Source organism: Halichoerus grypus, chromosome 6 (genome assembly GCF_964656455.1).
Source record: "Halichoerus grypus chromosome 6, mHalGry1.hap1.1, whole genome shotgun sequence".
NCBI classification, from domain to species: domain Eukaryota; kingdom Metazoa; phylum Chordata; class Mammalia; order Carnivora; family Phocidae; genus Halichoerus; species Halichoerus grypus.
The window spans coordinates 100,399,481-100,426,266 of record NC_135717.1 but is presented as its reverse complement, the minus strand read 5'-3'; the positions used below and the strand labels follow the sequence as shown (position 1 = coordinate 100,426,266).

General features: G+C 40.3%; 1 protein-coding gene across 1 annotated transcript in view; it reads left to right on the top strand.

The window, feature by feature from the left end:
• The window catches only part of TM7SF3 (transmembrane 7 superfamily member 3), a 35,650-nt gene extending 10,410 nt beyond the window's left edge, over positions 1 to 25,240 (top strand). The window contains exons 3-12 of the mRNA XM_036080208.2: positions 2,573 to 2,723; positions 5,252 to 5,372; positions 6,088 to 6,259; positions 10,460 to 10,637; positions 15,650 to 15,736; positions 17,750 to 17,830; positions 18,454 to 18,606; positions 21,263 to 21,360; positions 22,146 to 22,308; positions 23,595 to 25,240. Coding sequence (XP_035936101.1) covers positions 2,573 to 2,723; positions 5,252 to 5,372; positions 6,088 to 6,259; positions 10,460 to 10,637; positions 15,650 to 15,736; positions 17,750 to 17,830; positions 18,454 to 18,606; positions 21,263 to 21,360; positions 22,146 to 22,308; positions 23,595 to 23,857 — 1,467 coding nt within the window. The 3' untranslated portion in view covers positions 23,858 to 25,240. The remainder of the gene's footprint in view (positions 1 to 2,572; positions 2,724 to 5,251; positions 5,373 to 6,087; positions 6,260 to 10,459; positions 10,638 to 15,649; positions 15,737 to 17,749; positions 17,831 to 18,453; positions 18,607 to 21,262; positions 21,361 to 22,145; positions 22,309 to 23,594) is intronic.
• The last annotated feature ends 1,546 nt before the right edge of the window (positions 25,241 to 26,786 follow it).

Here is a 26,786-nt window from a genome sequence, read left to right as displayed (position 1 = left end):
AATATGTTTTAATGGGTTTCCATCATTGTTCAGCCATATAGTGTTTACTAAGTTTACTAAGACCCCTGTAGGATCACCTTTATTCTTTGGAGTCTCATGGAAACAAAAGAAGCCCAATATTCAGGTCCTCTAGCCCCGTGCTCAGCTTCCTGCGTTTAAGACTCTATTTCAGAGATCATCACTAACCCCTTCAACCTCAGCCTCACCTTTGGGAAGTTTTTCATATGCCCTGGATTAGCTTAACCCATGAAGAATCTGCCATTTATATTAACTTTTTATAAGTCTATTTATATTCAGCCTATATGACCCCCTTAGACTAATAAATGAATTTCACTCTCTATGAAGTTGTGCTGCTTTTTATTTGTCCTCAGCATATCTATTGTTATAAGCCTCTCTTTTAATATTCTGGAATTTGCTAAACAAAGCGGTCTTAGTCCAGTTCATATATATTCTATAGGCATTGGTCATATTATCTTTCAAACTAGATACTTTACATGTTGTATTCTAGCCTTCCTGCCCCTACCATGAAGGTTTTGAAATTGTGTGTTTGGTAGTGTAATAGACTAGAAATGGAAGAGTTTGATCAAGGAAAAGAGGAAGGAATAAATTATGTTAATTGCAAAAGAGTTAACAGTGTTTATGACCCCCACTCAGATTTTGTCTGCCTTCTTTGCAGCCAGAGGAGAAATCAAAGCATGTTAAATGTCATAACTTTCTTAGAAGGAAAAATCATTCCAGTTCCTCAGGAAAGCCAACCTTTGTTCCTGGCACTAAATTCAGAAGGAAACTTTCTATTCAGGCCCTTACATAGGAGACAAAGTAAAATGCTACACAGATGATTTCCTTCTTCATAACATCATAGCAAAGACAACCTTTGAAGGAAGAGAAAAGATTTTTTAAAAAAAGCCATTTATATTTTTTTGCATGCCTACTAGGGGCTAGGCCAGTGGTTCTTAAGCTCTCCTAGGGCCATAGACATCGAATCTGCTAAAATCTCTGGACTCTATACCCCTCAAAATGCATGGATATGTTTGTATAATTTCATGGGGACCTCTGGAAACTCATTGGGCCTCTGGGGCTCCTAGTTAGGAACCCCTGTGTTTGGTTTTCCATGTAATTAATTTAATTCTCACAACAGTTCAACAAAGTACTTACAATGCATGTTTTTACATTTGAGGAAACAGAGCTTGGATAAAGGAATGTCGACATAACTAATGTGAGTGAAGTGGCCTGAATGGACAGCATGCTGGGCCTCAGTTGTCATGCAGAGCAGATCTTAGCTATCCTGAATGTTCCTTTCTTGGGCTGCCCTTAGTTCTCACTGTATTTATGCTGCTGAGCCGATGATGACCAGAACTGCACTTAGCTCTAGAAATGAGTGGTCTGTGTGAAGAGAGTAGTTCCTGTTTCCTTCCAGAAGTGTGGCACTTTGGATTTTTTTGGGGTCATCATAGAAGTTGGTTCTTTGAAACTGTCGACTCTGCAGTTCATCAATTAGTATTTGAATCATTTTCCCTTGTGCTTGTCAAATTGAAACCCATCTGGCACTTTTTTCTTCCTATTTCCTTAGCCTTAAGAAAACACTCTGAATCTACTACCTCTTAACTTAGTATTTTGTTGTTCGAAAAGCTTTCCAAATAGATGGGGTTAGGGGAGGGATGGTTCAGTGCAGTGGTGTGAGGGAGGATTTGAAAGGAGCACGTAAGGATAAGTTTGTTCACTGTCCTGATTATGGTGATGGCTTACAAGTGTCTACTATATCAAAACTTATCAAATGGTATTCTTTATGTGTAGTTTATAATATGACGATTATAGCTCAGTTTTTTAAAGAAACTTTCTAGAACTTGAATTCTTTAGGGCCGGGGCTCATGTTTTTGTTTTCGTAGTGATAAAGTGAATTTGTATATTGGACCTACAAGATGGAGGCTGCCTCAGTGACCTGGTCCATGTCACAAATCTAAACCTGAGTCAGCTTGCACTAACGGGGAAACACCTGTCCAGGAAACCTACCATGACAGTCACCGTCCTCCAACTCTGCTCTAGCTCTTTTGCCTTACCTTAGAGTAGGACCTGCTCACCTTCCTTATAAGGAAATTCCTGACCTTCTAGCCAATCATGCCCTGTTTCTGTTTTGCTTTTTCTAACACTGTACAACTCACTTTTGCCCCAAATCCCTCAGGTGCTTCTTCACTGCTTGTAAGGCACGGTACTCCCCTAATGTGTGGGTTGTTTTTCCTTGAATAAAGGACACCAAACTCTTTACTGACTTGTTTTCAGTTTTGTCATTTGTCTTAGTACTTGACATAGTAAATCTTAATTTGGGGAATTGAAAAACTTGGGAATTTCACTGTGCATCTCCTATTCCTATCAAAGATCATATATTTAAATAGTTCTTCCATGCATATGCATGGGCACCTGCATATAGAGATGAATTCTTTATAAGGAAGATCTGTGTTTCTTCATTCTTGTTTTGAGAAGGCTTGGAATAGGACAGGCAGACGAGATCCAGCCTAGAATTTAAATATTTTGCTCAACTCTCTATTCATGATGACCCTTTTCTACCTTATTGCAGACTCTCCTTCGCAATACCTCAGGAACAGGCACTGACCGAGGACTGGTTTTCATTCTTAGACCAGAGCAGAGTATGTGCACTTGGCACTTGGAGACTTTAGATGCTGAGCCTGTCCAAAACATGGCCATCCCACTCACCTATTCAGAAAGAGGTAACCTTTCTATCTTTGACTCCCTATTGACTCCCAGAATGTGGAACTTATTCATGAAAATCCAAAGGAAACTATAATCCTTTTAAAAGTATATATTGCAAGTATGGTATATTGAATCAAAGATTTTAACAACAAGGGAGCCAAAGAATTTCATGATGATTGAAAGCCCGGATAGGGGTGTAGGAGAATGCAGTCATTAATTCAAAAAAAAATTTAAGGAGCCCTTGGAGAAGCAGTAACAGAAAGGCAGGACACAGTCCTGAATACTTTAGCTGGTTATTCTAGGCAGAGGAGAGCATGGAAGAAGAATGGAGAATATTTGGAGAATGGCAGAATAGTGGGTGTGGCTGGAGCCATGAGTGTGAAGGGCCTTTTATGTAATTTGAGGTTTGTATTCTATTCTGAAGGAGCACAGAATTTTTAAGCAGAGGAATGATATGCATTTCATCCATCAGAAAGTTAATGCTAGAAGAGCATGGGGAGTGGCTTGGAGAGGGCATAGCAGGATCAGGACTCAGCACACCTTTAAGAGCTCAGAGTGAGAAGATGTTTGGAAGGTAGCATTAATGAGACACAGTGACCAGTGGTTATGGATTATAAAAGGGAGGAACATAGGCTTCCCATTTGGGCTGCTAGGAGATAGTGATGCAAAATAGGGTTGAGAGGGAGTTGTGGTGGTGCTGGACAGTTAAGGCGGTCGGGATGGGGTAGATGGTGACTTTAGTTTGGGACATCATCTGAGATGCTATAGGACATCTGGATGGAAATGCATAGTAGGGAGTTTAAGGGCGTGGAGTGGAGACTTGAGGTTAGATGTCCACCTACAAGGTTCTGAGTAAAAGCCATGGAAGCGAGTAAGATTGTCCAGGCATGTACTTAGAGATTTAGGGGGAAAAACGATAGTGGATACTTTCATAGTGCCTACCACATGTCAGGCACTGTTTCTGGGCGACGCTAACTGCTGAGGAATAAGCATAAGACTAAGGAGGAGTTGAGGAGGTAAGAGAAGAGCCCGGAGGTTCTGGTTTAAGTAAGGAGTGGTAAATAGTACATTGCAGAGAGGTCAAGGAAGTGACAGAAATTGTCCATATGATAGTGCAATGAAGAGTGGCCTTTAGTGAGAATTGTTTTAGTGGCACAGTGGGGGTGAAAACTAGATTACAGTGATTGAGGAGTGAAGGCGAGGTGTGAAGGTATTTAGACTACTCTTACACAGTGTCCTATGTAGCAAAGGTAATGACCTGATAGAAAACCATAGACTTCGGGTTTTCATTAAGGACAGTGTACAAAGAAAAATTAGAGTAGAGTTTCCATTGCAATCCACATCATTTTCTCAGGTGTGGTAAAGATTTGTAAATGCAGGAAAAGGAGAGTATGAAAGAAGAGCAGCATTGAAACAGGTATGCACATGGGGTTTCTCCATTCCAGATCTGGCCGGGGGAAATCAACCACCGGAATTCCAGCAGTTGATGGAAACCAGGACCCAGCTGTGGGAATGATTGGATGAGTGTATGAAGTTGAGATCTTGTAGATCTTTAAATTGATCTGTCTTAGCTCAACCTTTCCACTTGAGTCTACCATGGACAGTTGTTTGCATAGAATGAGCTCATGTTAAGTGACTTCTCTAAGTTTTGTCATGCTTAAGGTCATGACTAGGATTCCTAATAAGAAAAGAAGAGCTGTTTCAGCCACATTATTAATGTAAACGAAATACCTAAAATTTGTATTAAATATCCAAATGCTATTCCAATACATGGTCTTGGGGGTCTTTTGAGGCCTTTTTAATTTTTACTCTTTTATATACACAGACTCTTCCAGCACTGAGGATGACACCATCTTTCTTCCGGTTTAAAAAGCATGTGAAAAGTGGACACCCCTTTATTTACTGCCCATGGAGTTCCCTTTCTCTTTGGCAGTGTTTTTTCCCCCCTCTGTCCCTGGGTTCTTAAGCTCTTTTTATGGGATCAGGGACCCCCAAAATCTAATAAAAACCTCTCTCCTTAAGAAATGCACACATTCAACCTTTGGCATACAATTTCAAGGTGTTCATGGGACCTCCAAAGCCCATTCTTGGATACCAACTTGAGAATATCTGTCTCCAGACCTCTTCAACTCTAGAGTAGGGGTTGGCAAACACAGACTGTGAGCCAGATCCAGCCTCTGTCTGTGTTGTACATAAAATTTTACTAGAAACAGCCATGTTCCTTTGCTTGTATATTGTCTGGCTGCTGTCATGCCTCGAAGGCAGGGTCGAGTAATTGCTACAGAAACCATCAGTTGTGAGAAGCCTAAAATATTCACCGTCTTACCCTTTACAGAAAAGGCTTGCTGACCTCTATTCCAGAGCCCGCAACCTCAATTAACTTTTCCCTCTTTAACCTCAGTTCATGAGGTAGTACAAAACCAGAAGCTCTATTATATTTAACTTCTGTCTGGAAAGTTCTTATAAGAGTAGAGTTCTGTTTCTCTGAGTATGATTTGAGTGTAGGAGAATTCTGTGTTGAGTAACTTCCTTATTTTTCATCCAGATCCTGTCCCTGGAGGCTGTAATTTGGAGTTTGATTTAGATATTGATCCCAACATTTACTTGGAATACAATTTCTTTGAGACGACTATTAAATTTGCCCCAGCAAACCTAGGCTATGCAAGGTATGTCTATCTTCCTATCTCCTAAAACTGCCTTTAGGACATGCATGACTAGCTGTTGTGTAGCTTCGGTGAACTCCCCAAATCCATGGTTCTCTTTAGTGAAATTGTTTAATTTTTTTTGGAACGGAGGTAATTTAAACATTGTTGGGTAATACTTGATATGTCACTTACAATTAATATTGCCCCCCTCCATTCTTAGGAAGAGGCAGATGTTGAGTTTCTGTTGTGAGCTTAGAAGTACATTTAGTTTCTGTAGAGTTTTGATTATGGAAAGCATTCTGAAGCCATGAAACACCCTTATATTTTTGTAAGGACTTTGTTATTTTAATTAAAACTCTGCCTTAGTTTCTACTTTAATAGTAATGGTAGCTAACATTGAGTAACATTTGAATGCTGTCTGTGTATCATCCATAGTGCTGAGTGCTCTATGTTCTTGGTCATTTAATCCTGACAGTTTTACTCAGAAGGGGCGGTGGTTCTTACTTTACAGAGTGGTTCCCTAAGGGTTATTGAGATTAAGTGACATGGTGGCAAAGCTGCATGACTAACATTAACATCCGGTTATTTAACCATACCGCCTCTCAGGATGGTACTTTTCTCCGTAACACCAAAATTGGAATCAATGCAGAAGTTTGAAATTTGAGGTTTTGGTTCCTTTTATAGATGCGACATGCACCACAAGAGATTGATGTTCAGTTTTGTTGGTTGACTTTAGAGGCACAAATCCTCTGCCGTGTGACATTGGGACGGGACGGGACTCTAGGTGGAGGTTGCTGTATGATGTCTATCAGTATTTTCTGCCCGAGAATGACCTCACCCAAGAGGCGTTGCTCAAGCATCTGCAGAGGATGGCTGAGGTGCCTCAGGTGAAGGCCAATGCTATCAAGGTAAATCTGGTTCTTAGAATTTATGTGGCCAGATTGTGACACTTTTTGTAAGAGTTGAAAAGAGGAGAAGCTACCAGGAGCTTATTTCTTTTGTTTCCTTGCTCTTTCTGGGGTTCTCACTTTATTCTCCTTCATTCTGTTATTGTCTTGCTAGTGATATCCCAAAGTAATGTTGGCTTTTGGGGAGGTGCATGTAAATTATGTTACGTTTTAGTTGCTGTCACACATATGATCTGGTAATCTTCAGCTGTGGATGGAAGTGATTTTTCTATGTACTCCCATAACTATTAGATAAAAACTTTTGGCAAGTATAAAAGTTATAGTTTTTTTTAAAAAACAATGAGAAACTGTTTAAGGATATACACATTGTCATTAATACTTATTTATTTAAAAGATTTTGTTTTTATTTATTTTAGGGAGAGAGAGCATGCATGTGCATGTGGAGAGAGTAGAGGGGCAGAGGGGGAGGGAGAGGGACCAGCAGACTCTGCGCTGAGTGCAAAGCCCCACATGGGGCTCGATCTCATGACCATGAGATCACGACCTGAGCCAAAACCAAGAGCCAGCTGCTTAACCCACTGAGCCATCCAGGTGCCCCTGTCATTAGTATTTAAACCCAAACTCAGAAGTCTCTAACTTGAAGCAGAAGTTTTCTCTGATCTTTGGAACCCCTGTAAACTCTTGGAATACCAAGTGTGGGGTATGGGCCAGCAGCATTGGCACCACTCGGGAGCTTGTTAGAATTGTAGACTCCTTGGCTCCACCCTGGACCTACTGAATTAGAATTTGCATTTTGAGGTCCCCAGGTGATTCCTATGCGTATTAAAAATTGAGATTCATGCTATGGATGATTTTTGTGGAGGGCAGGATTTATGTCTTAAAAGTTACCTGAGAGCAGTCTAATATAGAAGTTCATCCTTCAGTCTAATGGTTTATGGCTAGAGTTTTTCTAGACTGCTCTGATTTTTCCCAGAAGGTTGATAGGTTACCAGATTTTATAGGGAAGTGGTGGCCTATGTGATTAGCCTAGGCCCTCAGTCTGTTGCAGAGCAAGATCTCATTTTGTTGTCACCTACGATGTCATGGTCCCATGCTAAGAAGGAGCCTGATACAAGAAAACTCACTGCTTATTCACAAATTTGGAAGCTCCTTTGGATAAGTTTACCAGTTGCCATTTTTACATAGAAAATTTTGAAGATCATTTTTATTCTCATGAAGAGAATAAAAGAATTCATATAACAGGAACTTTTTAGGTTACTTTTTAACTTTCAGTGAAGAGCTGTCGTTGACTAGTGAGGGCATGTTGAGAAGAGTCAGAGCCTGTTTGAAGAGGCTTGCACTGGCCCACTTTGGGGCAATTCAATCATCAAAAAGAGTAATGATTGATTATAAGTTTTGAATAAATAAAAACAAGTCCTACTGATACTAAAAAAAGGGAGAGGAAAAGAAAACTCCTCAGTTGCTATCATTGGAGGAGACTCCTATACCAAATTATTCTGGAAATTGATACGGGGAGGAATTTACACTGCCTTTTTTAAAAGAGGCACTGTAATTCATCCTCGTTCATGAGAGAAGGCTCTATGTGGAAGAACCGACCAGTAAATGTAGAAGGAATAATAGGATTAGAAAATCACCATTTTCCACCCTTAGTGAAATAATTCAGGCAAGGATCTGCAGGTGAAAGACTTTCGGGGAAAAGGATATTCTCAGCATGCTCAGATGAATTCTAATTGCAAAGAGAAAACTTACTTTTGGAGTGGAATGATTTGATGGTCTCGGTCTTATCCATGTGGTCATTTAGCTTCATTGATAGCAGGTAGCTTGCCTTATGTGCTCATATGACTCCATCTGACATCATCACCATCACCTGTGAAATATTTTAGCAAAATATGTTTAACCTGAATTCAGTCCATTGGAGTTCCTGTTTATAGGAAATACGTGAGGTAAAAGAGCAAGTTGGACACCTTGAGCATACTCTGACAAATCCAGATTGTGGAATGTTCTATGAGACAACTGCTCTTTTTTCTTAAGATTTTATTTTTTATTTAGAGAGAGAAAGTGTGAGCAGGTGGTGGGGGGTAAGGGGCAGAGGGAGAGGTGAGAGAGAATCTTAAGCAGGCTCCAGCACTGAGTGTGGACCCCGACAAGGGGCTCAAGGAGGGGCTTATCAAGGGGCTCGATCTCACAACTCTGAGATCATGAGCTGAAACCAAGAGTGGGCGGTTTAACTGCACCACCTAGGTGCCCCTTAAGATTTTATTTTTAAGTAATTTCTACACCCAACCCGGGGCTTGAACTTACAACCATGAGATCAAGAGTCACAGGCTTTACCAGCTGAGCCAGCCAGGTGCCCCTATAAGACAGCCGCTCTGGGGGTCCCTGGGTGGTTCAGTAAGTTAAATAACGAGTCTTGATTTCGGCTCAGGTCATGATCTCAGGGTCATGAGACTGAGCCCTATATCGGGCTCTGCACTGGAAATGGAGCCTACTTAAGATTCTTCTCTCCCTCTCCCCTTCCCCCCCACCCCCGATAAAAAAAACAAACAGAAAAAGACAACTGCTCTTAATCATTGGGTGGGTGGGAGAGAGTGATGGGAAGGACTGTCCTAGATATCAGAGATAAACACCATGCATGAAATGGTTGGATTTTGGTTAAAGGAGAGAAAAGCTATGAAAGACATGGTGGGGGGAGGAGGGGCGCCTGGGTCGCTCAGTCGGTTAACTGTCCGACTTGTGATTTCAACTTGTGATTTCCACTCAGGTCATGATCTCATGGGTTGTGAGATGGAGCCCCACAATGTGGCTGCGGGGAGTCCGCTTGAGATTCTCTCTCTCTCCCTCTGCCCCTCCCCCCACTTGTGTGGGTGCTCTCTCTCTCTCTCTCAAATAGGTGAATAAATCTTCAAACAAAAAAAAGACATGGGAAAATCTGAATATGGACTGTGTATTAGATAAGAGATTATTGATTTTTTGGGGTGAGCTAAGGTATATGGGTATAAAAGAGAATATCCTTACTTAGTACCTTGCTACTCAGAGTGTGGTAGATGAATGGTAGCATTGGCATCAGCTGAGAGATTGCTAGAAAAGTGGACTCTCAGATGTCTCCTCCAGCAATAGAATCAGGATCTAAATTATAACACCCTCCCTCAGTGATTATAGGCACATTAAGTTTGAGAAACGCTGTGTTAGGATGTGCACACTGGAAGTCTTTAGAAGTGAAATGTCATGATATCTAACTTACTGTAAAATGGTTCAGCAGGAAAAAATAGAGGGAAAGAAGGAGGAATAAAAAAAAGACATAGGATAAAATATTAACAATTGTTAAATCTAAGTGGTGGTATATAGTTTATTCATTGTATTATTCTTTCAGCATTTCTGTAAGTTTGAATGTTTCATAATAAAAATGGAGTAAGAGGTAATGTTAACATTTTGTTGAACTTGACCAGTCCTTTGCCAGAAACATATTTTTGAAGGCTAAGCAATATTTTTAAGCAGAAGTTTTCTAAGAGGCTTGTAATTATTCCTGAAACTCTAATATTAAATATTCTCACTTTTATTAGTAGGAACGTATTAGTGTATTCTAGCTATGTAGGGCTTTTGTTTCTTCTATTACATATATTACCTATCTAAAAAACCACCTTTAAAATGGAAGTTTTGAAGTGAAGGACCACTGCATAACAACTATATGGAATGTTTTCTTTTTTGCAGAGTCTGTTAGACAAAGATAAACGGGTCCTCTCTGTGAGATGTTAATAAACACTTGTCTTTTGACAGTTCCATAGCTAGTAGTAATAATGAACACTTACTCTGTGCCAAGCATTGTGCTAAGTACTGAGGAAAGAAGGACTAGGGAGCAAGATAAATATAGTTCTTGCCATTGTGTTGTTTACAATGTAGTAGATGACAAAATTTTTTTTATTGTCCTGACTAGTGTTTACATTTTATATCATTATTTTGCTTAAATTATTGACATTTGATGCTGTACAAAAACTTTAGAAGCATTTTGTGTAAGAACTTGCTTATATTAGCATGTATAAACTGTGCAGGACAATAGTTTGAGAGAGCTAAATGGGTTGGTGTATATTTTAAACAAGATTTATAATTTAATATTATAATTTACTATCACATGTAGGTGGGGTTCTAATAGAATAGCTTTTTAAAAAAATCTGAACACTAATCATACATTATTTTTGGCTTCAGGTGGTTACCCTAACAGCTAATGATAAGACAAGTGTTTCCTTCTCCTCTCTCCGAGGACAAGGTGTCCTTTATAATGTCATTGTCCGCGACCCACTTCTCAATACATCTGCTGCTTATGTTCCTGCTCACACATATGCTTGCAGCTTTGAGGCCAAGGAGGGTAATTGTTCTTCCCTCAGTAAGTATATGGATTTAAACTTCGAAATTTCTTCTTTGGCTTTGCAGATCCATGTCAACCAATCCAGAACTCAAAAATATTAAAAAATGCTTTTGTCTAGTCTTCATTCAGCAAATGCCTTTTGAGCCCTCCATTGTCCCACTCTCTGTTCTAGGCACAGGGATGCAGCAGTGAACAAAACAGACAGACTACGTGCCCTCTGGGAGCTTATGTTTTAGCGGGGGAGATGAGACAGACAAGATAAATTTGTAAAATATCCATCATGTGAGAAACTGCTGAGTGCTAAGAAGCAAACATTAAGTAGGAAAGGTGGATAATAACAAGTGACACTGAGGGAAGAAGTTTGAGAGCGATGGCCAGGGAGGCCCATGCGGAAAGGCTAACCGTTGAGTGGAGACCCCGGGGGGTGAGTGGAGAGGCGGGGGGCGAGTGGAGACACGGGTCAAGTGGAGACCTGGGGCGTGAGTGGAGACACGGGGTGAGTGGAGACCCGGGGGGGTGAGTGGAGAGGCGGGGGGGCGAGTGGAGACACGGGGCAAGTGGAGACCCGGGGCGAGGCGAGGCGGGAGCCCTGCGTGTGTCCGGGCAGTACTGCCAGGCAGAGGCAACAACGGCCCTCAGCCGGGAGCCTTCTTGGTGTGTTCGAAGAACAGCGGCGAGAACAGCGGCCGGAGGAGCCTGAGGAGGGGGAGAGGTGCAGCCTGGTAGGGCACAGCATGGGCAGAAGCTTCTGTTCAGAGCGCAATGGAAAGGCATTGGCGGGTTTGAGCAGGGAGTGCCGTGATCGGACTCCCGTTCTGACGGCATCACTCTGGCTGCTTCTGTGAGAAAAGTCAGGGGCGAGATCAGAAACGGAGATGGACCAGGCTGTCGCGGTAATTCAGGGCAGAGCGGACAGTGGTTTAGATAGGGTGGTGACAGCGGAGGCGTTGCAAGCTCAATCTGTGTGTAACATTATATTCTGAAATAGTTTCACAGAAAAGATGCAAAAATACGAAGAATTTCGGCATAATCTTCACTCAGATTCCTCAAATGTGAACGTACTATGCTATTTGCTTTTTATTTATAGAGCGCTCGCGTACGTGTGCTCTCCATATGTATGTGCACGTACACTGCTTTCTTTGAGCCACCTGAGAGTAAGTTGCAGACAGAAAGACATTTTTCCCTTAAATATTTCTATTTATTTTCTTATGTAACCATAGTAAAAATGATCAAATTCACAAAATTAACTCTGATACAGTACTGTTATTTAACCTACAGATGTTACTGAATTTCACTAGTTATTCCACTAATGTCCTTTATTAAAAAAAAATGTGGTCACATACTGCATTTAACTGACCTGTCTCTTTCGTCTTCTGTAATCTGAAACAATTCCTCAGTCTGTTTTGTCTTTCAAGACCTTGACCTTTTTGAGGGGTACAGGCTGACTTTTTAGAACGTCCTCCAGTTTGGGTTCGTCTGATGTTTCCTCATGATTAAATTCACATTATGCATTTTTGGTGGGAATACAAAAAAGCAATGTTGTGCCCTTCTTAGGAGGCATTTGATACCTATTTGTCCCATGACTGGTGGTGGTATAACCTTGAATATTTGGTTAGTAGTGTCTGCCAGGTTTCTCCACTGTAAAGTAACTATTTTCCCTTTAAGTATTCTTGGGCAAGACTCTGAATGCTAGTAGATAGGCCCTTCTTAAACTCTCACTTGCTAGTTTTAGCATCCCATGATTTTTGCCTGAAACATTTATTACTAGGTGGTTGCCAAATGGCAATTTTCTAATGTCATCATTTCTTCATATTAGTTGGCATTCTCTTGTAAGGAAGAGATTTCTCTTCTCCCCTATTTATGTATGTATTTATATACATGAACCCATGGATTCTTAATTCTCTGGATAATCCATCACTATCATTATTTTCATGTTAAATCATCCCAGATTTGGCCAATGAGTGGCTGCATATATTTTGAAATAGAGCCAGGAATAGTTGCTGGTTGGATGAGGGGGTTGAAGAAAGGTGTAAAAGATGACTACCATTTTGGCCGGAGCACCTGGAGAGCCAGAACTGCCATTCACTGAAATGGGAAAGACTGTTGGAGGAGCGGGTTTGGGAGCATGTATCAGGAGTTCAGTTTTGGACCTGTTCAGTTTGAGAACCTTAGGAAGCATTCAAGTGGACATGTTGAATTGACAGTTGGTTATAAATATGCTGGAATTCAGGGGAAAGGTGTGGGCTGGAGATTACTTTGAAATGCATCCAATTAAATCGATGGCATCTAATGCCATGGACTAGATGGCGTTACTGTGAAGTGAGCAAGTAGAAAAGAGACGGGTCTAAGGACAGAGCCCTGGGCACTCTGGTGCTTAGAGGTCAGGAAATTAGGAACTGAAAAATGACCACTGGATTTAGCAACATGGAGGCTGTTGGTGTCAGAGCTGTTTCAGTGGAGTGCTGGGGTAAGCCTTACTGGAGTATGTTCAAGAACAAATAGGAAGAAAGAAATTGGAGAAGAGTCCAGATAGCACTTTCCAGGAGTTTTGCTCTAAAGAATAAAGTCTATCCATTGTGTTCAGGGACTAGGGTTCCTCTCCTCTGGTAGAGCTGTATCCCATCCAGTCTTCCACTGCCATGCTCAGGGTCCTGGAGACATAAAATGTAGGGGACCCAGGCAGATACCAGTTCTGTGTCTTTAACTGGTAGACTTAATCTAGGTTTCTCTAGTCCCCTTCCCTTGAGTCCTTCTGCACCAGAGCCCCTCCTAATCCGAAAGCTCCCCTCCCCTGGGTTTCCATCTCTCCGTGTTAGCCGAGGAGAAAGGGAGCTCTGATCCTATTCCTCCAACCTCAGTTGACCCCTCCTAGTGATGATGTTGGTCCTATTGTTGCTTTCATTTTCGAGCTTGATGTGTATGAGGACATCTTTCCTGAGCTTGGAGTAGAGAGGAGGTATCCACATTGCCTTTTTAATTAAAACTTTGGCCTGTGTATCATAACCTAGATGATACTGTGATGATTAAAGACTGCTCTACTTGGACTGTCTTCTATCCTCCCAGTCCATTGACCCCTTTGTCTTCATTGCCCCCCAAAGTGCCCATTTTCTCTCTAGTTTTGTCTCTAGAGTCTGCTTCTTATGAAACCTGCTCTCTGTTTTTTTCCTGTATCATTTGTTTCTGTCCTTTCCTGGTACTGTGAGTGGGGATTCCATTTAGTTTCTCTCTGCTGTCTGATAGCAGGGAGGAAAGCTAACTGTGTGTGTCGTTTTTATTGGGTTGGAAGATCTTGCTAACCTTGATGATTATACTTGCTGGAAACTGCCACTTATATTTTCATTTGGAAAAAAAACTATCCCAGCCAACTCCACACTTGTGGTGTAAAGATTAAATCATAGAACAGCAATCAACCACAGGTCTGAAATAAGCAGAATGTGGCGTTTTATCTTTTGTTTCATCTTTCTTTGGGGCGCTTTGTTCTCAGAAAAGCTGCTGTGTGGGTTATGTCTCATGCCCTGCAAATTCTGGTCTTCTGCCTTGTGTTTCTTATTTAAATGTAGGTCTTCATGGTATCTCCATCTGAGCAGTCTTAAGCATTTTATGTGTTTTGATCTGTGGTAACATTTAACATTTTCCACATGAGATTGTATAGGTGTTTTGTTTTCGTTTTTAGTTCAGGGATTATTTTCTTGTGATAAATCTCAAAGGAGTCATGACGGTGAATTTAGTGTATTTTTCTCTTTGGTAAGCTGTATCTTTTGGTTCATGTTATTTATATTTAAGTTGGTGCCTATTAAGGACCATGAGATTTGGGATTCTTCGGCATCATGAAGTATATTGTGCTTTATTGTTAGTTATAATGCTGCATTTTTTTTTCAGAAGCAGTATGTGTAAAGAAGATGGGCAATAATTTGTTCATATGTGATTTACAGTGTAGTACATGTTCTTTTATTTTAATGTGAATTTTGGTTAAAATTTTTTATGATGAAGAACTTCAAAGAACCTTCATATACTAATTTTTCAGCATTAACGATTTTGATTCATGGCGTGATTTGGTTTCAGCTATATACCCACCTGGGTCTCTGCCTCCTAGCCCTCCTTTATTATTGTATTTTTTAATTTAATTTTTTATTTTTTTTTAAGATTTTATTTATTTATTTGACAGAGAGACACAGAGAGATCAGGAACACAAGCAGGGGGAGTGGGAGAGGGAGAAGCAGGCTCTCCGCGGAGCAGGGAGCCCGATGTGGGGCTCGATCCAGGACCCTGGGATCATGACCTGAGCCGAAGGCAGACGCTTAACGACTGAGCCACCCAGGCGCCCCTATTACTGGATTTTTTTAAATAGCAAATCCGTGGCCATCATTTTGCTCACAAAATTTCAGTGTGGAGTGTGTGTATGTGCACACATGTGTGTATTTGTCCTAAAGATAAGCTCTGTTTTCAAAACATATAGGTACAGTATCACCAACACAAATTTCAGTGAAAAATATTGAAGATAATTCCCTAATAGCATCAAATTAACAGCCAGTACTTACATTTTCCCAACCACCCAATTGTTTTTCAGTTTTTTTATTTGAATCAGGTTTCAGGTGACACCTCTACATCGTATTTAGTTGATGTGTCTTTTAAATCTCTTTTAATCCCTAGTTCTCCTTTCCGTTGCCCTCCTTTTTTCTTGCAGTTTGTGAGGAAACAAAACCATTTTATGTACACATGACACCCCAAGGATATGTCAAAAGTAGTGCTGCATACCTCGTCAGGAAGCATAGATTGTCTGGTTCCTCTTTTTGTCATAGCAGTAGCATTGATATTCATTGCCCACACAAAATAATTTGTTAGGGGTGGCAAGGGTAATTCCAAAAGTAGGTTTATAATCTATGTGTTTATATTTGTATATGATATATATTATAAATTAAAGTGTATATTATTGTCAGCTCACTTGGCTTTTTTCATGAAGCTTTGTTCTAGTAATTAAATACAAAGTATTAAATTGGATATATTACCCACTAAATTTTCATTATTTTTAGGAAGAGTATCAACGAAAGTGTTCTTCACCCTTTTTGCCCTGCTTGGTCTCTTCATTTGTTTTTTTGGACACAGATTCTGGAAAACAGGTATTACTGATGTAGTTGCTATTTACGTGCCTTATGGGTTGTTTTGCTTAAATTCTGCTGGGGAATTTGAACTTTAAGGAGATGAGGCAACTGCTTATCTCCAGCTATCTTCATAGATTTGTGACTGGGTTCTTTTCAGTAGACTTTACTTAGTTGCCATGCATCTTAATTTTTTCTCTTAACAATGGAGTATAACCTCCTCTTACTAAGAGGGGAGCAAAACTGGATTTATGCAGCAGACTTCTTCAATTGCTAGGTCGGCCAGCTGACTAAAAATAACTGGGGTTGGAAATCAGGACATTTGTGTAAGAATGTGTGGATTTTGATGATGGTGATTGTGACGTGGTTTCAAATACATCAAGCTGCAGGTCTGTGGTATATGTAGATTGAAATGTCTGCTTAGTCCCGGGAGGTTCAGACTGCAAATAGGAACTCCACAATCTTTGCAGTGAAACCCATTCAGGGAGTGGAATACAGTAGTCTTCTCTTACCCGTGGGGCATACTTTCCAAGTCTCCTAGTGGATGCCTGAAATTGTGGACAGTACTTGAACCCTATATATATATATATTTTTTTTCCTATCCATACATACCTACAATAAAATTTAATTTATAAATTAGGCACAGTAAGAGATTAACAATAACTAATAATAAAATAGAATAATTATGGCAAGATGCTGTAATAAGGGTTATGTCAATGTTGTCCCTCTCTCTCAAAATATCTTATTATCCTGCACTTATCCTTCCTGTGCTGATGTGAGATGATTAAATGCCCATATGATGAGATGAAGTGAGGGGAATGATGTAGGTAAGAATTGTGACAGTGTTAGGCTACTATGGACCTTCTGATGGAACCTCAGAAGGAGGATCATCTGCTTCTGGACCATGGGGTAATTGAAGCCATGAAAAGAAAAACCATGAATAGGGGGGCAACTATATAAATTATGCTCGCTGAATTGATTTGAATTTTTGGGCTGCCTTTTATGTAACAATGTTTGCAATTACTAAAAAAAAATCCTTATTTAATTCATTAACAAGGAGTATAACGGAGCATCAAGGAAAGAGTGAAAATAATCCCGATCTCAAACTTTTTAAACTTGCTTTAATAAATTATGAATTGTGGGGGCGCCTGGGTGGCTCAGTTAGGTAAACGTCTGACTCTTGATTTCAGCTCAGGTCTTGGTCTCAGGGTCGTGAGCTCAAGCCCTGTGTTGGGCTCCGTGGGCCTGGAGCCTACTTAAAAAAAAAAAATTATGAATTGAAATATGCAACTCCATCTTCATTATTATATTTTTTTCTTGATTGAGTAGAAAATATTCTGAAGAATGTTTAATTCCTCAAAGTATAGAATGATTCTAGAACAAAGAATTTAATTGCCAAGCTCTAGGCAAGGTCCCAAAGATATTACTAGGTATTTTAATGGATGAAGACAATGATTAATTATTCATCCTAAATAGGGAAGGATGAATTAAAGGAAGGTATAAAAATCACTTAAAAAAAAAAGATTTATTTATTTATTTGTCAGAGAGAGTGAGCACAAGCACAAGCAGGAGGAGCGGCAGGCAGAGGGAGAAGCAGACTCCCCACTGAGCAGAGAGCCAGATGTGGGGCTCAATCCCAGGACCCTGGGATCATGACCTGAGCTGAATGCAGATGCTTAACTGACTGAGCCACCCAGGCTTCCCAAAAGTCACTTTTTACTTTGGAATATTTTGTTATTTTTCCTTTCCTTTTATTTTTGCTCATGTAATAAATTGAAATTTAGGGGCGCCTAATGCAGTGTATCTAATAGTTAATATTTTAATACTGTATTCATTTAATAATACTTATTCCCAATGACTTCTAAATTTTTCCTGTCTTTCGGGTATTTCTTTCCCCTGAATGTCCTAATATGAGTAAATTCTGGAAGCTTAAGCATGTATTTGTTGGTTAGAAATTTAAATTGCCCTGTGAAAAGAATACCTAACCATAGCTTGTATTTTTTTTTTCTTCTTTTTCTGGTGGTTTGCTACTAGAATTATTTTTCATAGGCTTTATCTTCATGGGATTCTTCTTCTATATACTGATTACAAGACTGACACTTCTTACGTATGATGGTATGTGAAAACAATACAGTTTGATTGGGAAGAAAGGGGTTGTGTTCATACTCCCCCTTTCTTTCTATAGTTTGACCATATTGTGTGATAGATAGCCTGTTATGTGTGTAAATAATGGGCCACCTATACTCGAAACATCTTTTCTAGACTACTCATTTAGACCTTCTCTTCTGGGTTTTTAATTTGCATGGTGAATTCCTTGGTACTTAGGGAATTGAAGGGCTATGTTGATTATAAACCCGTGTTCCAGCTATTTGGTATATTGAAGATACGAAATTTACAACAATCAAAATAATAAGATTTTCTTTACCTTAAAACAAACAGAACCCATCCTTCCCTGTCACATTTAACAGAATGCTTGTTGCCCCTTCTTCCTTAGGCCCGATTTATGGGTTGTGCCAAGCCACACCTATCACTTGCCTGGGAGGTTTCGCTCACCTGCTAGCTTGCACAGCTCAGACCAGCCCCTCCTCAGAGAAGGCCTTTCCGTGCTGGTGTCACGGCGCTGCCTCGGGGCCTGACCTACAGAAGGGCTAAGGCTGCCTCTGTAATGGTGGTGTGTGTCTCACGCATGTGGTAGGAAAAGCTGCCTCTGGTCAAACAGTTCGTCTCCTTCTGTGCAGTTCGTCTGATTCTGACAGCCGTCGCTGGAAGCGTTGGGGGGATTCTCCTGGTAGCTGCCTGGTGGCGATTTGGAATCCTCCTGTTCTGCATGCTGTGTGTTGGATTAGTGCTGGGCTTCCTCATCTCCTCAGTGACATTCTTCACTCCGCTGGGTAGGAGATGTGTCATGTTTTCTGTGTTCAGTTTACTGTTTGCAAGACCTTGTTCGGGTTCTCTGTGTACAAATACTGCCCCATCAGGGACTTGGGGCCTTGCCTGTAGAGTTCTGGAAATTTCTATCGATGATGTGGCGCTTTAGGGAGGGCCAGTACACAGTGAATCTTAAGTGGAAGCCCAGTATATCCCACAGATCAACTTGGCACTGCTCTGCTGGCAGCCGAGTTGGGAACCTGGTGCTTCGTTCCCGGTTGTCTTATACCCCAGCCTTCACTCCCACCGTCTGCCAGACCCCAGGCGTTCTAACATACCTACTTGTCATCTAGGGCAGCAGCACAGGGGATGGTTCTGGGAATTTTTTTTTTTTTTTAAGTAATTCAGTTTTTACTTAGAATGCTTAGAATGTGGTTAACTTGTAAGTTAACTTTCTTTTGTAGGGGAGGAGAAATTTCCCTTCTATCCTTCTAAGGTTCTTCGGCTGGTCTAATCATTAAATTGATAAAAGACAGATTAACAAGAGAACAAATTTAATTTTGTATGTACAGGAACCCCTTAAAAGTATGGGACCCAAAGGCAGTCAGGCAGTTGAGCCTTCTTTGTCATCCGGAGCTAAGGAATGGGGTCGGTGCCTGGGGTTTCAAAGGTGGGGAGGGCAAGTCACAAGAAAAGAAGAAGAGCAGACATTTGGTAATCAGATGTCTGCGCTACCAGGCAGTTAAGTATTTCAGATAAAATAGTTATCACCGGTAGTTGCTCTCTTTCTGGGTCAGGCTCCCTATGTAAATTCTTTTAGGCAGTTAGTGAAGCTATTAAAGTTTTTCCTGACCCTGCCGGGTCTTGATTGCCTTCAACTAAAAATAATCCACATGCCAAAGTGGCACATTTTGGAGTGGCATATTCTGCCCCCCCCCCTTCACTTTGTGGTTGTGTAATAATTTACATCTCCTGATTGTTGTCAAAAATGCAAAAAAAATAAAGTATATTCTAAGGTACTCTTTTAGGCTATTTCCTTCTTGTGATAGATAATGTTTAGTTCTTCTATTATGTATATCAGTATCAGATTAAAGTTGGAAATGTTAGATGAGGCTGTCATCTCTTGATGATGCAATTTCTCTTGCATGATGTAATTTACAGAGTGCAGTTGGCTCTCTGAGGATTTTTTTTTTCAAGACCAGAAAGAATTGACAAATGGTGTGTTTACTGACCATTCCAAGGCCCTTTGTTCTGATTTTAGCCAAACCTATAGTCAGGTTCATTCCCACAGGCCCCCTTGCAGGTAGCTTTTTATCTAGATAGTCTGATGCAAAGTAGCAATGTTTAGATTTGGCTAAAGGACAGGTTCACAGATGTTTGTTGAAAATGCAGATTCAGGGCCCTACTCTAAAGGTGCTAAATGAACTATTTAATGAGCTCCCTTCCCTTTCTTTGTTAATGCTTGGAGAATGGAGGGATGATTGGTTAGAATTTTTAATAGTTAATGTATTTATTTGTGAACTGTCTCATTGATGAAGGACAGTTGTGTTGAGCATCTCCAGTGGGTGCAAAATCATATTTTTTAAGCATTAAAATTTGAAAAATATTGGCTAACCTCTCAGATCTAATTAAATTACTACTGTTTTCCCCTTATGATGTCAACAGCAAAGAGCTTATACTCTGAAGGGGTCAGTCTTCACATACCTGCATCACAACTACTATTTTCAATCCCTGGATTCCTCGACTTTTTTTTTTTTTTAAAGCTACATGTGTATTTTGTGAAGGTTAATACAGTTAAGCTACAGAAAATGATCCATAAATTCACCTCACTGCAACATGTTGTAGTTCACTTTCTAAGAATGTGGAGTCCTAAGGTCACATCTTCTTACTATGGAACTCTCCCCCTCTTCCGGGGTTTATGGGCCTCAAGCTACAGGGCCACCTCCAGTTGGACTGAACGATGGTGCCAGTATCAGTATAATTGTCAGGCTTATGTTCTTGCTATTTAAATTTAATTTATAAATAGGACTTCTGATAGAGTCTTCCTGGGTCACTGTAGACGTGCCGCATTTTGGAGAAGGGTTTAGTAGAAGCGCAGGAAAGTGGTTAGCTCCCATCTTTCCTGATGCATGAGGAATCACATCTTCCAGGATGCAGTGGCTGGGCAGGAAATGCATTGATGGTAAAAATCTAGTAAATGGATTTTGCTGCTCATTTTGGGTAGGAGTTCAGATAGTTAGCTCTGAATGCCATTTACTTGCACTTTTTACTTTGCAGTACAAAATCATAGAGTGATAGAAACAGAGCAAGGAAGGATGGTTTGGAGCTTGGCCATGAAATAGTTCAATCTTCTCATTTTACGGGTTAGGAAACAGGCTCAGTATCGCAGCTAGTGAATGGAAGAGCTTGGACTAGTCCAGCCTCTTCTAAATTTTCCTGGGAATAAATGCAGAGCATGTACCTGCTTGATTTTCCTCCCACCCCTCAACCTTCTAAGACACATCCTTAAAAGTTGATTGTATTGGCAGTTAAATGAAAAAAGTCAGAATTCATTTCTAATTGTCAACCTATTCCCTGGTGATTATAATAAACCTTGATGCATGTCTGTGTTTAGATGTTGAGAAAATGAAATTGAACTTGGTAAACCTGTTAACTCTTGCTTTCTTTTTGCTTTTTCAGGAAACCTGAAGATTTTTCAAGACGATGGTGTGTTCTGGGTGACCTTCTCTTGTATAGCTGTTATCATTCCAGTAGTTTTCATGGGCTGCCTAAGAATAGTAAGTGTTTCATCAAGTGAGATTTATTCATCCTATTGTCCCGGGCCTTCAGTCGTTCACTTACTGCATCATTTTGCATGTTTTATTTACCAGGGAGAGCTACATGAGAATCTTTAGGAAATGATTAATTTTAAATAGCCTTGTTACTGTGAAAGCAGGAGAAGTTCTGATTACAATTAGCACAGTGTTTTTTTCATCAAGTGGGGCTGGTCACTGCTGTCAGTATGCTTTGAACAGTGGGAGCAGAGAGGTTGAGCTCACTGTAAATGCACAAGCTGATGGATCATTAGTTTCAACAGTCTCTCCAGACAAAGTGTTCTTCATCTAATTAGACTATTATTGAGGTTCTTTCACAGGGAAGACATTTCCTTTTTTTTTTTTTTTTTTAGACTTTATTTATTTATTTGAGAGAGAGCGAGAGCACAGCAGGGGGGGAGGCAGAGGGAGAGGGAGAAGCAGGCTCCCCGCCGAGCAGGGAGCCCAACATGGGGCTCGATCCCAGGACCCTGGGATCATGACCCGAGCCGAAGGCAGACGCTTAATGACTGAGCCACCCAGGCGCCCCAGGGAAGACATTTCCTATGAGTAAGAACTCACTGTGGGTGTGGAAGGTGGTTTTCAGTTTAACCTTCCAGGTAACCTTTATTCAGCGCTGAGACTTGACCCCATTTCATGTGCCCTGAGGGAGCAGAAGGGATTCCCTGTGATTGAGCCCAGTTGGGGAGGGTTAGAAACTATTCCTTGTTCTACTAGCGGCGATGCCTAAACGCTTCACTCTTCCACAGCTGAACATACTGACTTGTGGATTCATTGGCTCCTACTCGGTGGTCTTAGCCTTTGACAGTTACTTGTATACAAGCCTTTCTTACATCACTTTGAATGTACTCAAGAGAGCACTCAACGTGGATTTCCACAGAGCTTTCACAAATGTGCCTGTTCAAACTAATGGTAAGACTAAATCAAAGAACCTGAGTGATAGTCAAGTAAGAATACTGGCCCACTTGTGCTAACAAGAGCACTTGTTAGCTCTAGATTGAAAGAAGGTTAACTGGACAAGAGGAGGAAACTCACACCATACAAATGTATTAGAGCCTTCTGTTAATAATAACTTAATAACCATGGGAGAAAAGAATTTAAATTTGTAAGGTGGTTGAAGTTCATACTTCTAAAAATCTTCTAAATGAACTTTAAGAAATTTCTCAACCAGGATTACTTAGGTTACCTGGTCAATTCCCAGTGGTGAGAAAAATCCTGGAAACAAAGCTGTTTGGTTGGGGTGGGATGAGGGATGAGAATGACAGCCTGATTGTTAAAGTTATTCCCTTGTTTCCTTCCTTTAAAGAAGCATGTAATTTGCTACTTGAAAGTGAAAAAGTGATTTTCAATCAGAAGGTGTTATTGTTTCTGCAACTGTAAGATTCTACCCATTAAAGTAGAAAAGTCATCTCCATAGACTTTTTGAAGAAAAAAATGGCTAAATTAAATGTTCACAATGAATGTAGGATGTATTGGTTTCAGAAATGTTAAAAATATGGAAGATGGAAAATTATGTCTTGTTGTTGAAGATAGATAAGCATAGTCATGATTGCTGTGACTGTTTAAGGACAAATCTTTCCCTCTACCATCCTGAGCCTGCCCTCACTGGGTAGGAGGTTGATGCTATGTAGAGACTTTGAAATCCATGTGTCTTGCAAGTTTTACATACAAAACAATATTTTGTCAAGCCTTTACTAGCAGCGCAGTTACAGTTTGTTGAATCTCTTCATGCATTTCTATATCCACTCTGCATGAGGGGGGTGGGGCCCCATATTGAGTGGAGTGGGGGAAAAAAGATAGCAGGGTGGCATCTAATGTTCCGTGATGTACGTTTGTGAGGTGTAGCTAGAGGACTGCTTTCTCCCCCCCAGCCCCAGAAAAACAAAACAACCAACCACGCCTGTGGGCACTGGTCACAGAATATTGGAATTCCAGGGATCCAAACAACTGATTTCTTACAGCCTCTCTGGACTTTCAAATGACTATGATAGAAAATTCCCATTTTAAAATTTAAGACTGTAGCTTCCTTATTCATTCCTCGGCTGTAAGTGAGGAAATACACGTTTGGCCAAACTCACCAGAAAGTCTAATATTGCCAAGAAAGAATGACACAGATTTAAACTATGAAAGGTTAAGTGTTAGAGCTCTGTTAGGTTTTAAAATACAAGAGTTCAAACTTCTTTCCTGCTGTTTTTTAGACTTTATTATCTTGGCTGTATGGGGGATGCTTGCCGTAAGTGGAATTACATTACAGATTCGAAGAGAAAGAGGGCGACCGTTTTTTCCTCCCCACCCGTACAAGGTATGGAAGCGAGAGAGGGAGCGCAGAGTAACGAACATTCTGGACCCTAGCTACCACATCCCTCCATTGAGAGAGCGGCTCTGTGGCCAACTAACCCAGATCAAAGAACTCTTCCGGAAGGAACAGCCAGCTGGAGAGAGAACACCTCTGCTTCTTTAGATGCCAGAGGGCTCGGTCAGTGTGATCTTGTTCAGTACAACTCAAGCGGTGCCCCAGCTTTGGTGTGTATGCCCAGCCTGCTTCAGCCATCTCCGGTGCAAGTCTGAGAACAAAACAGGCTTTTGTATCTATCTGTGCTTTGCACAATATTGTGGTGTCCTCATTGATATATTATCAAAAGGTACCCTTCTTTTGTTTATTTTTAATTGTGGTAAAATTACACATTTACTGTATCAATCATAAAGTGTATAGTTCAGTAGGCACTTTGTTTTTGCCTTTTATTGCTTAAAATGCTAATTTAAATACTAAATTATGTCAGTTATTTGAAAATAGGTCAACTTATATAGATAATAAAACTTTGATATGTATACAATGCCTCATTTCTTTTTTTTTTTTCTTTAAAGGCCTTTTAAAGTAGTGTTGACATCTGATTTCCAATTTAAAGTGCATTAGAATTGTTTCTTGGGAAACCAGTTGGCTCCTACCCTAATCTATAGTCCCATTAGTAAGGAAATCTTTTAAAATTTGCATTTTGTAGTTCTTTCTGCTAAATTGGTTGTAATTAGCATTGATGTAAAACACAGGTTTCAAAAATTTTCTTTTGTATAAAGACTTTGTACCATCTGTTTTAGTGATGAGGAGGGGGTCAAAAAGGAATTAGGTGTTTAAAGGAGCTGCTTTGAATTAGGACCTTGGATTCTGTAAGGAAAGTCCCTGCAGTTTTGACCCTTTTTCCCCACAAGCAAGCACCTGGATACCCTGGGCTGCATACCTACTCCTCATGGCCTTTTCTCTTAACTGTCAGAGATGCTTGCTGCCTCTGGTTCTGCTGTGGACTGTAAGCTGGGGACTCTGACAAGCCTGAGTCATAGTGAGGATGGTTGTGGTTGGTTGCACACACATTTGAGAGTCAGCCACTATTTAAATGATGCTGCTTTTAAGAGTTTTTTAAAAGTACAATAGATTTTTGAAGTTTCAGGTAACTGGAAAATTTTCAGTTTTTGCATTTAAAAGTGTTTTTGGAAAGGCTGAAACAAAGTGCAGACATACAAAACTAATCATTTTTCCTTTGCAAAATTACACATAGGTGTTTACTATTCTGTAACTGTTTATATAACTTCAGTAATACTTAAACTTGAAATTTTTTTAAAATCACTTTAAGGATTCTGGCTTCTGCCATATCCTTGTACATTCTAACGAAGTTCTTTGGAATGTTTGTGAGTTATTTTCTGTACCATCACAGTGTATTGCCACTGAAGACTGTAAAGACAGAGCACACTTTTTTGGAGGCTTGAGACAAAGTGTTTAAAAATTTTCATAATTTGAGTAATAAAAAGCCAATTTGTATAATTTTTTAATAATAAATACCTATTTTGAAAAAAATGCTGAAAGTCTCATTATTATTAAATTTTTTAACCAACTGTATTTGTACCATAGCAACAAAGACATGAGAGAAGTTTCATAGGTATAAAATTACTTCATCTGGAGAATTAAATCTTTATTTTAAAAATTTAGTTTAAGCCTAAATGAAATAATAGGAAATGAAGGAAATCTGAGGCAGTGTATTAACATTTATATCCCTTGTTAGAAGGAAACCTGGTGTCTTTGGTGGACTAATTTGTGTTGGTGTCCTTAGCACTTCAGGTTTGTCCAACTGAAGAAAAGAAGTACTAGTATTACCAGAAAATTAGTTACACTATTCCTTAAATGTTTTAGTTCCGATTAACCTGTTACAGGTTAGCTACCAGGTTGCCAAACCACAGCAGCTAACTAGTGCTATGGACCAGTGGAGTTCTGTAGGAGTTTGGGATAGAAAATGGATTCTACCAAGGAAATTGCTAGACTATTAGACCAGGTACAGGCCTTAAGAGATCATGTGATCTGACCCCTTACTTTATAACTAAGGAAATTCTTGATGAAGGAGTCAATTATATGAAGTCACTATTATCAGGAATAGTGCCCAGATCAAAATCTGGGATACCTGACTTCCATCCAAGTGTGCTTTACACTGTATCATAATGAAAATGTAAACCATTGCTCAATTTTCAATTTTCTTCTGCTGGTGAATTGGTGACAACACAGTGAGAAGGCAGCCTTCTGCAAGCAGAGGAGAGGCCTCAGTGGAAACCAGCCTTCATCTTGGACTTCCAGCCTCCAGAATGGTGAGAAAATAAATTTCTGTTGTTTAAGGCACCCCGTGTGTGGTATTTTATGGCAGTGCTAGCTAGAAACTAATACACTTCAGAAATCATTTTACCCTGATTGTTGATTGGAAGACTTCTGGGCAATCTGGCCACTGTGTTTGCATGTTTGCAAGGACCACTCTAGGAAATGGAGGTAAAGAGGGGCTCAAGCTAGTGGAAACTTGGGCTTACTCAGGACTACCATATAATCATTACACTGGGGAGGTTGGCAGGTCTGGATCCGGCTACATCAGCATAAGAGGCAAACAACAAGAAACCCCCCACGTACAATGATAGTAGTTTTTACTTGGATCTCACCTTTACTCATTACATAAATATGTGTTGAATTCCTAAGTGCCAGGCCATGCCTTGGGTACTAGGAAGAAGATGGCAAAATATACTGGCATGGCCCCCGCTTCCTGGTTTTGAGTGTTATGAGACAGATACTAGAGTAGTTACACAGAGGAGGTACAATATGCAATGAACTTTAAAATTGATGGGGGGGTAGAATCCGGGATGCCAGGGAAGAATTCCTTGAAATGACACTTAAGCTGAGACTTGGAAGAGGAGTAGGAGTACCAAACCACAAGGAGGCTGAGTGCATCCCATGTAGTGGGGTTGAAAGCATAATGAAAAGCTTCCAGGCCTTCCCTTCTCTGTGGAAAGCCCCCAGAGGAGTCTCTCCCCTGTGTGCCCTGCCAGTCCTTGCGGCCCTTCACTTTGGTGCTTGGTGGGGTCAGTGAGCC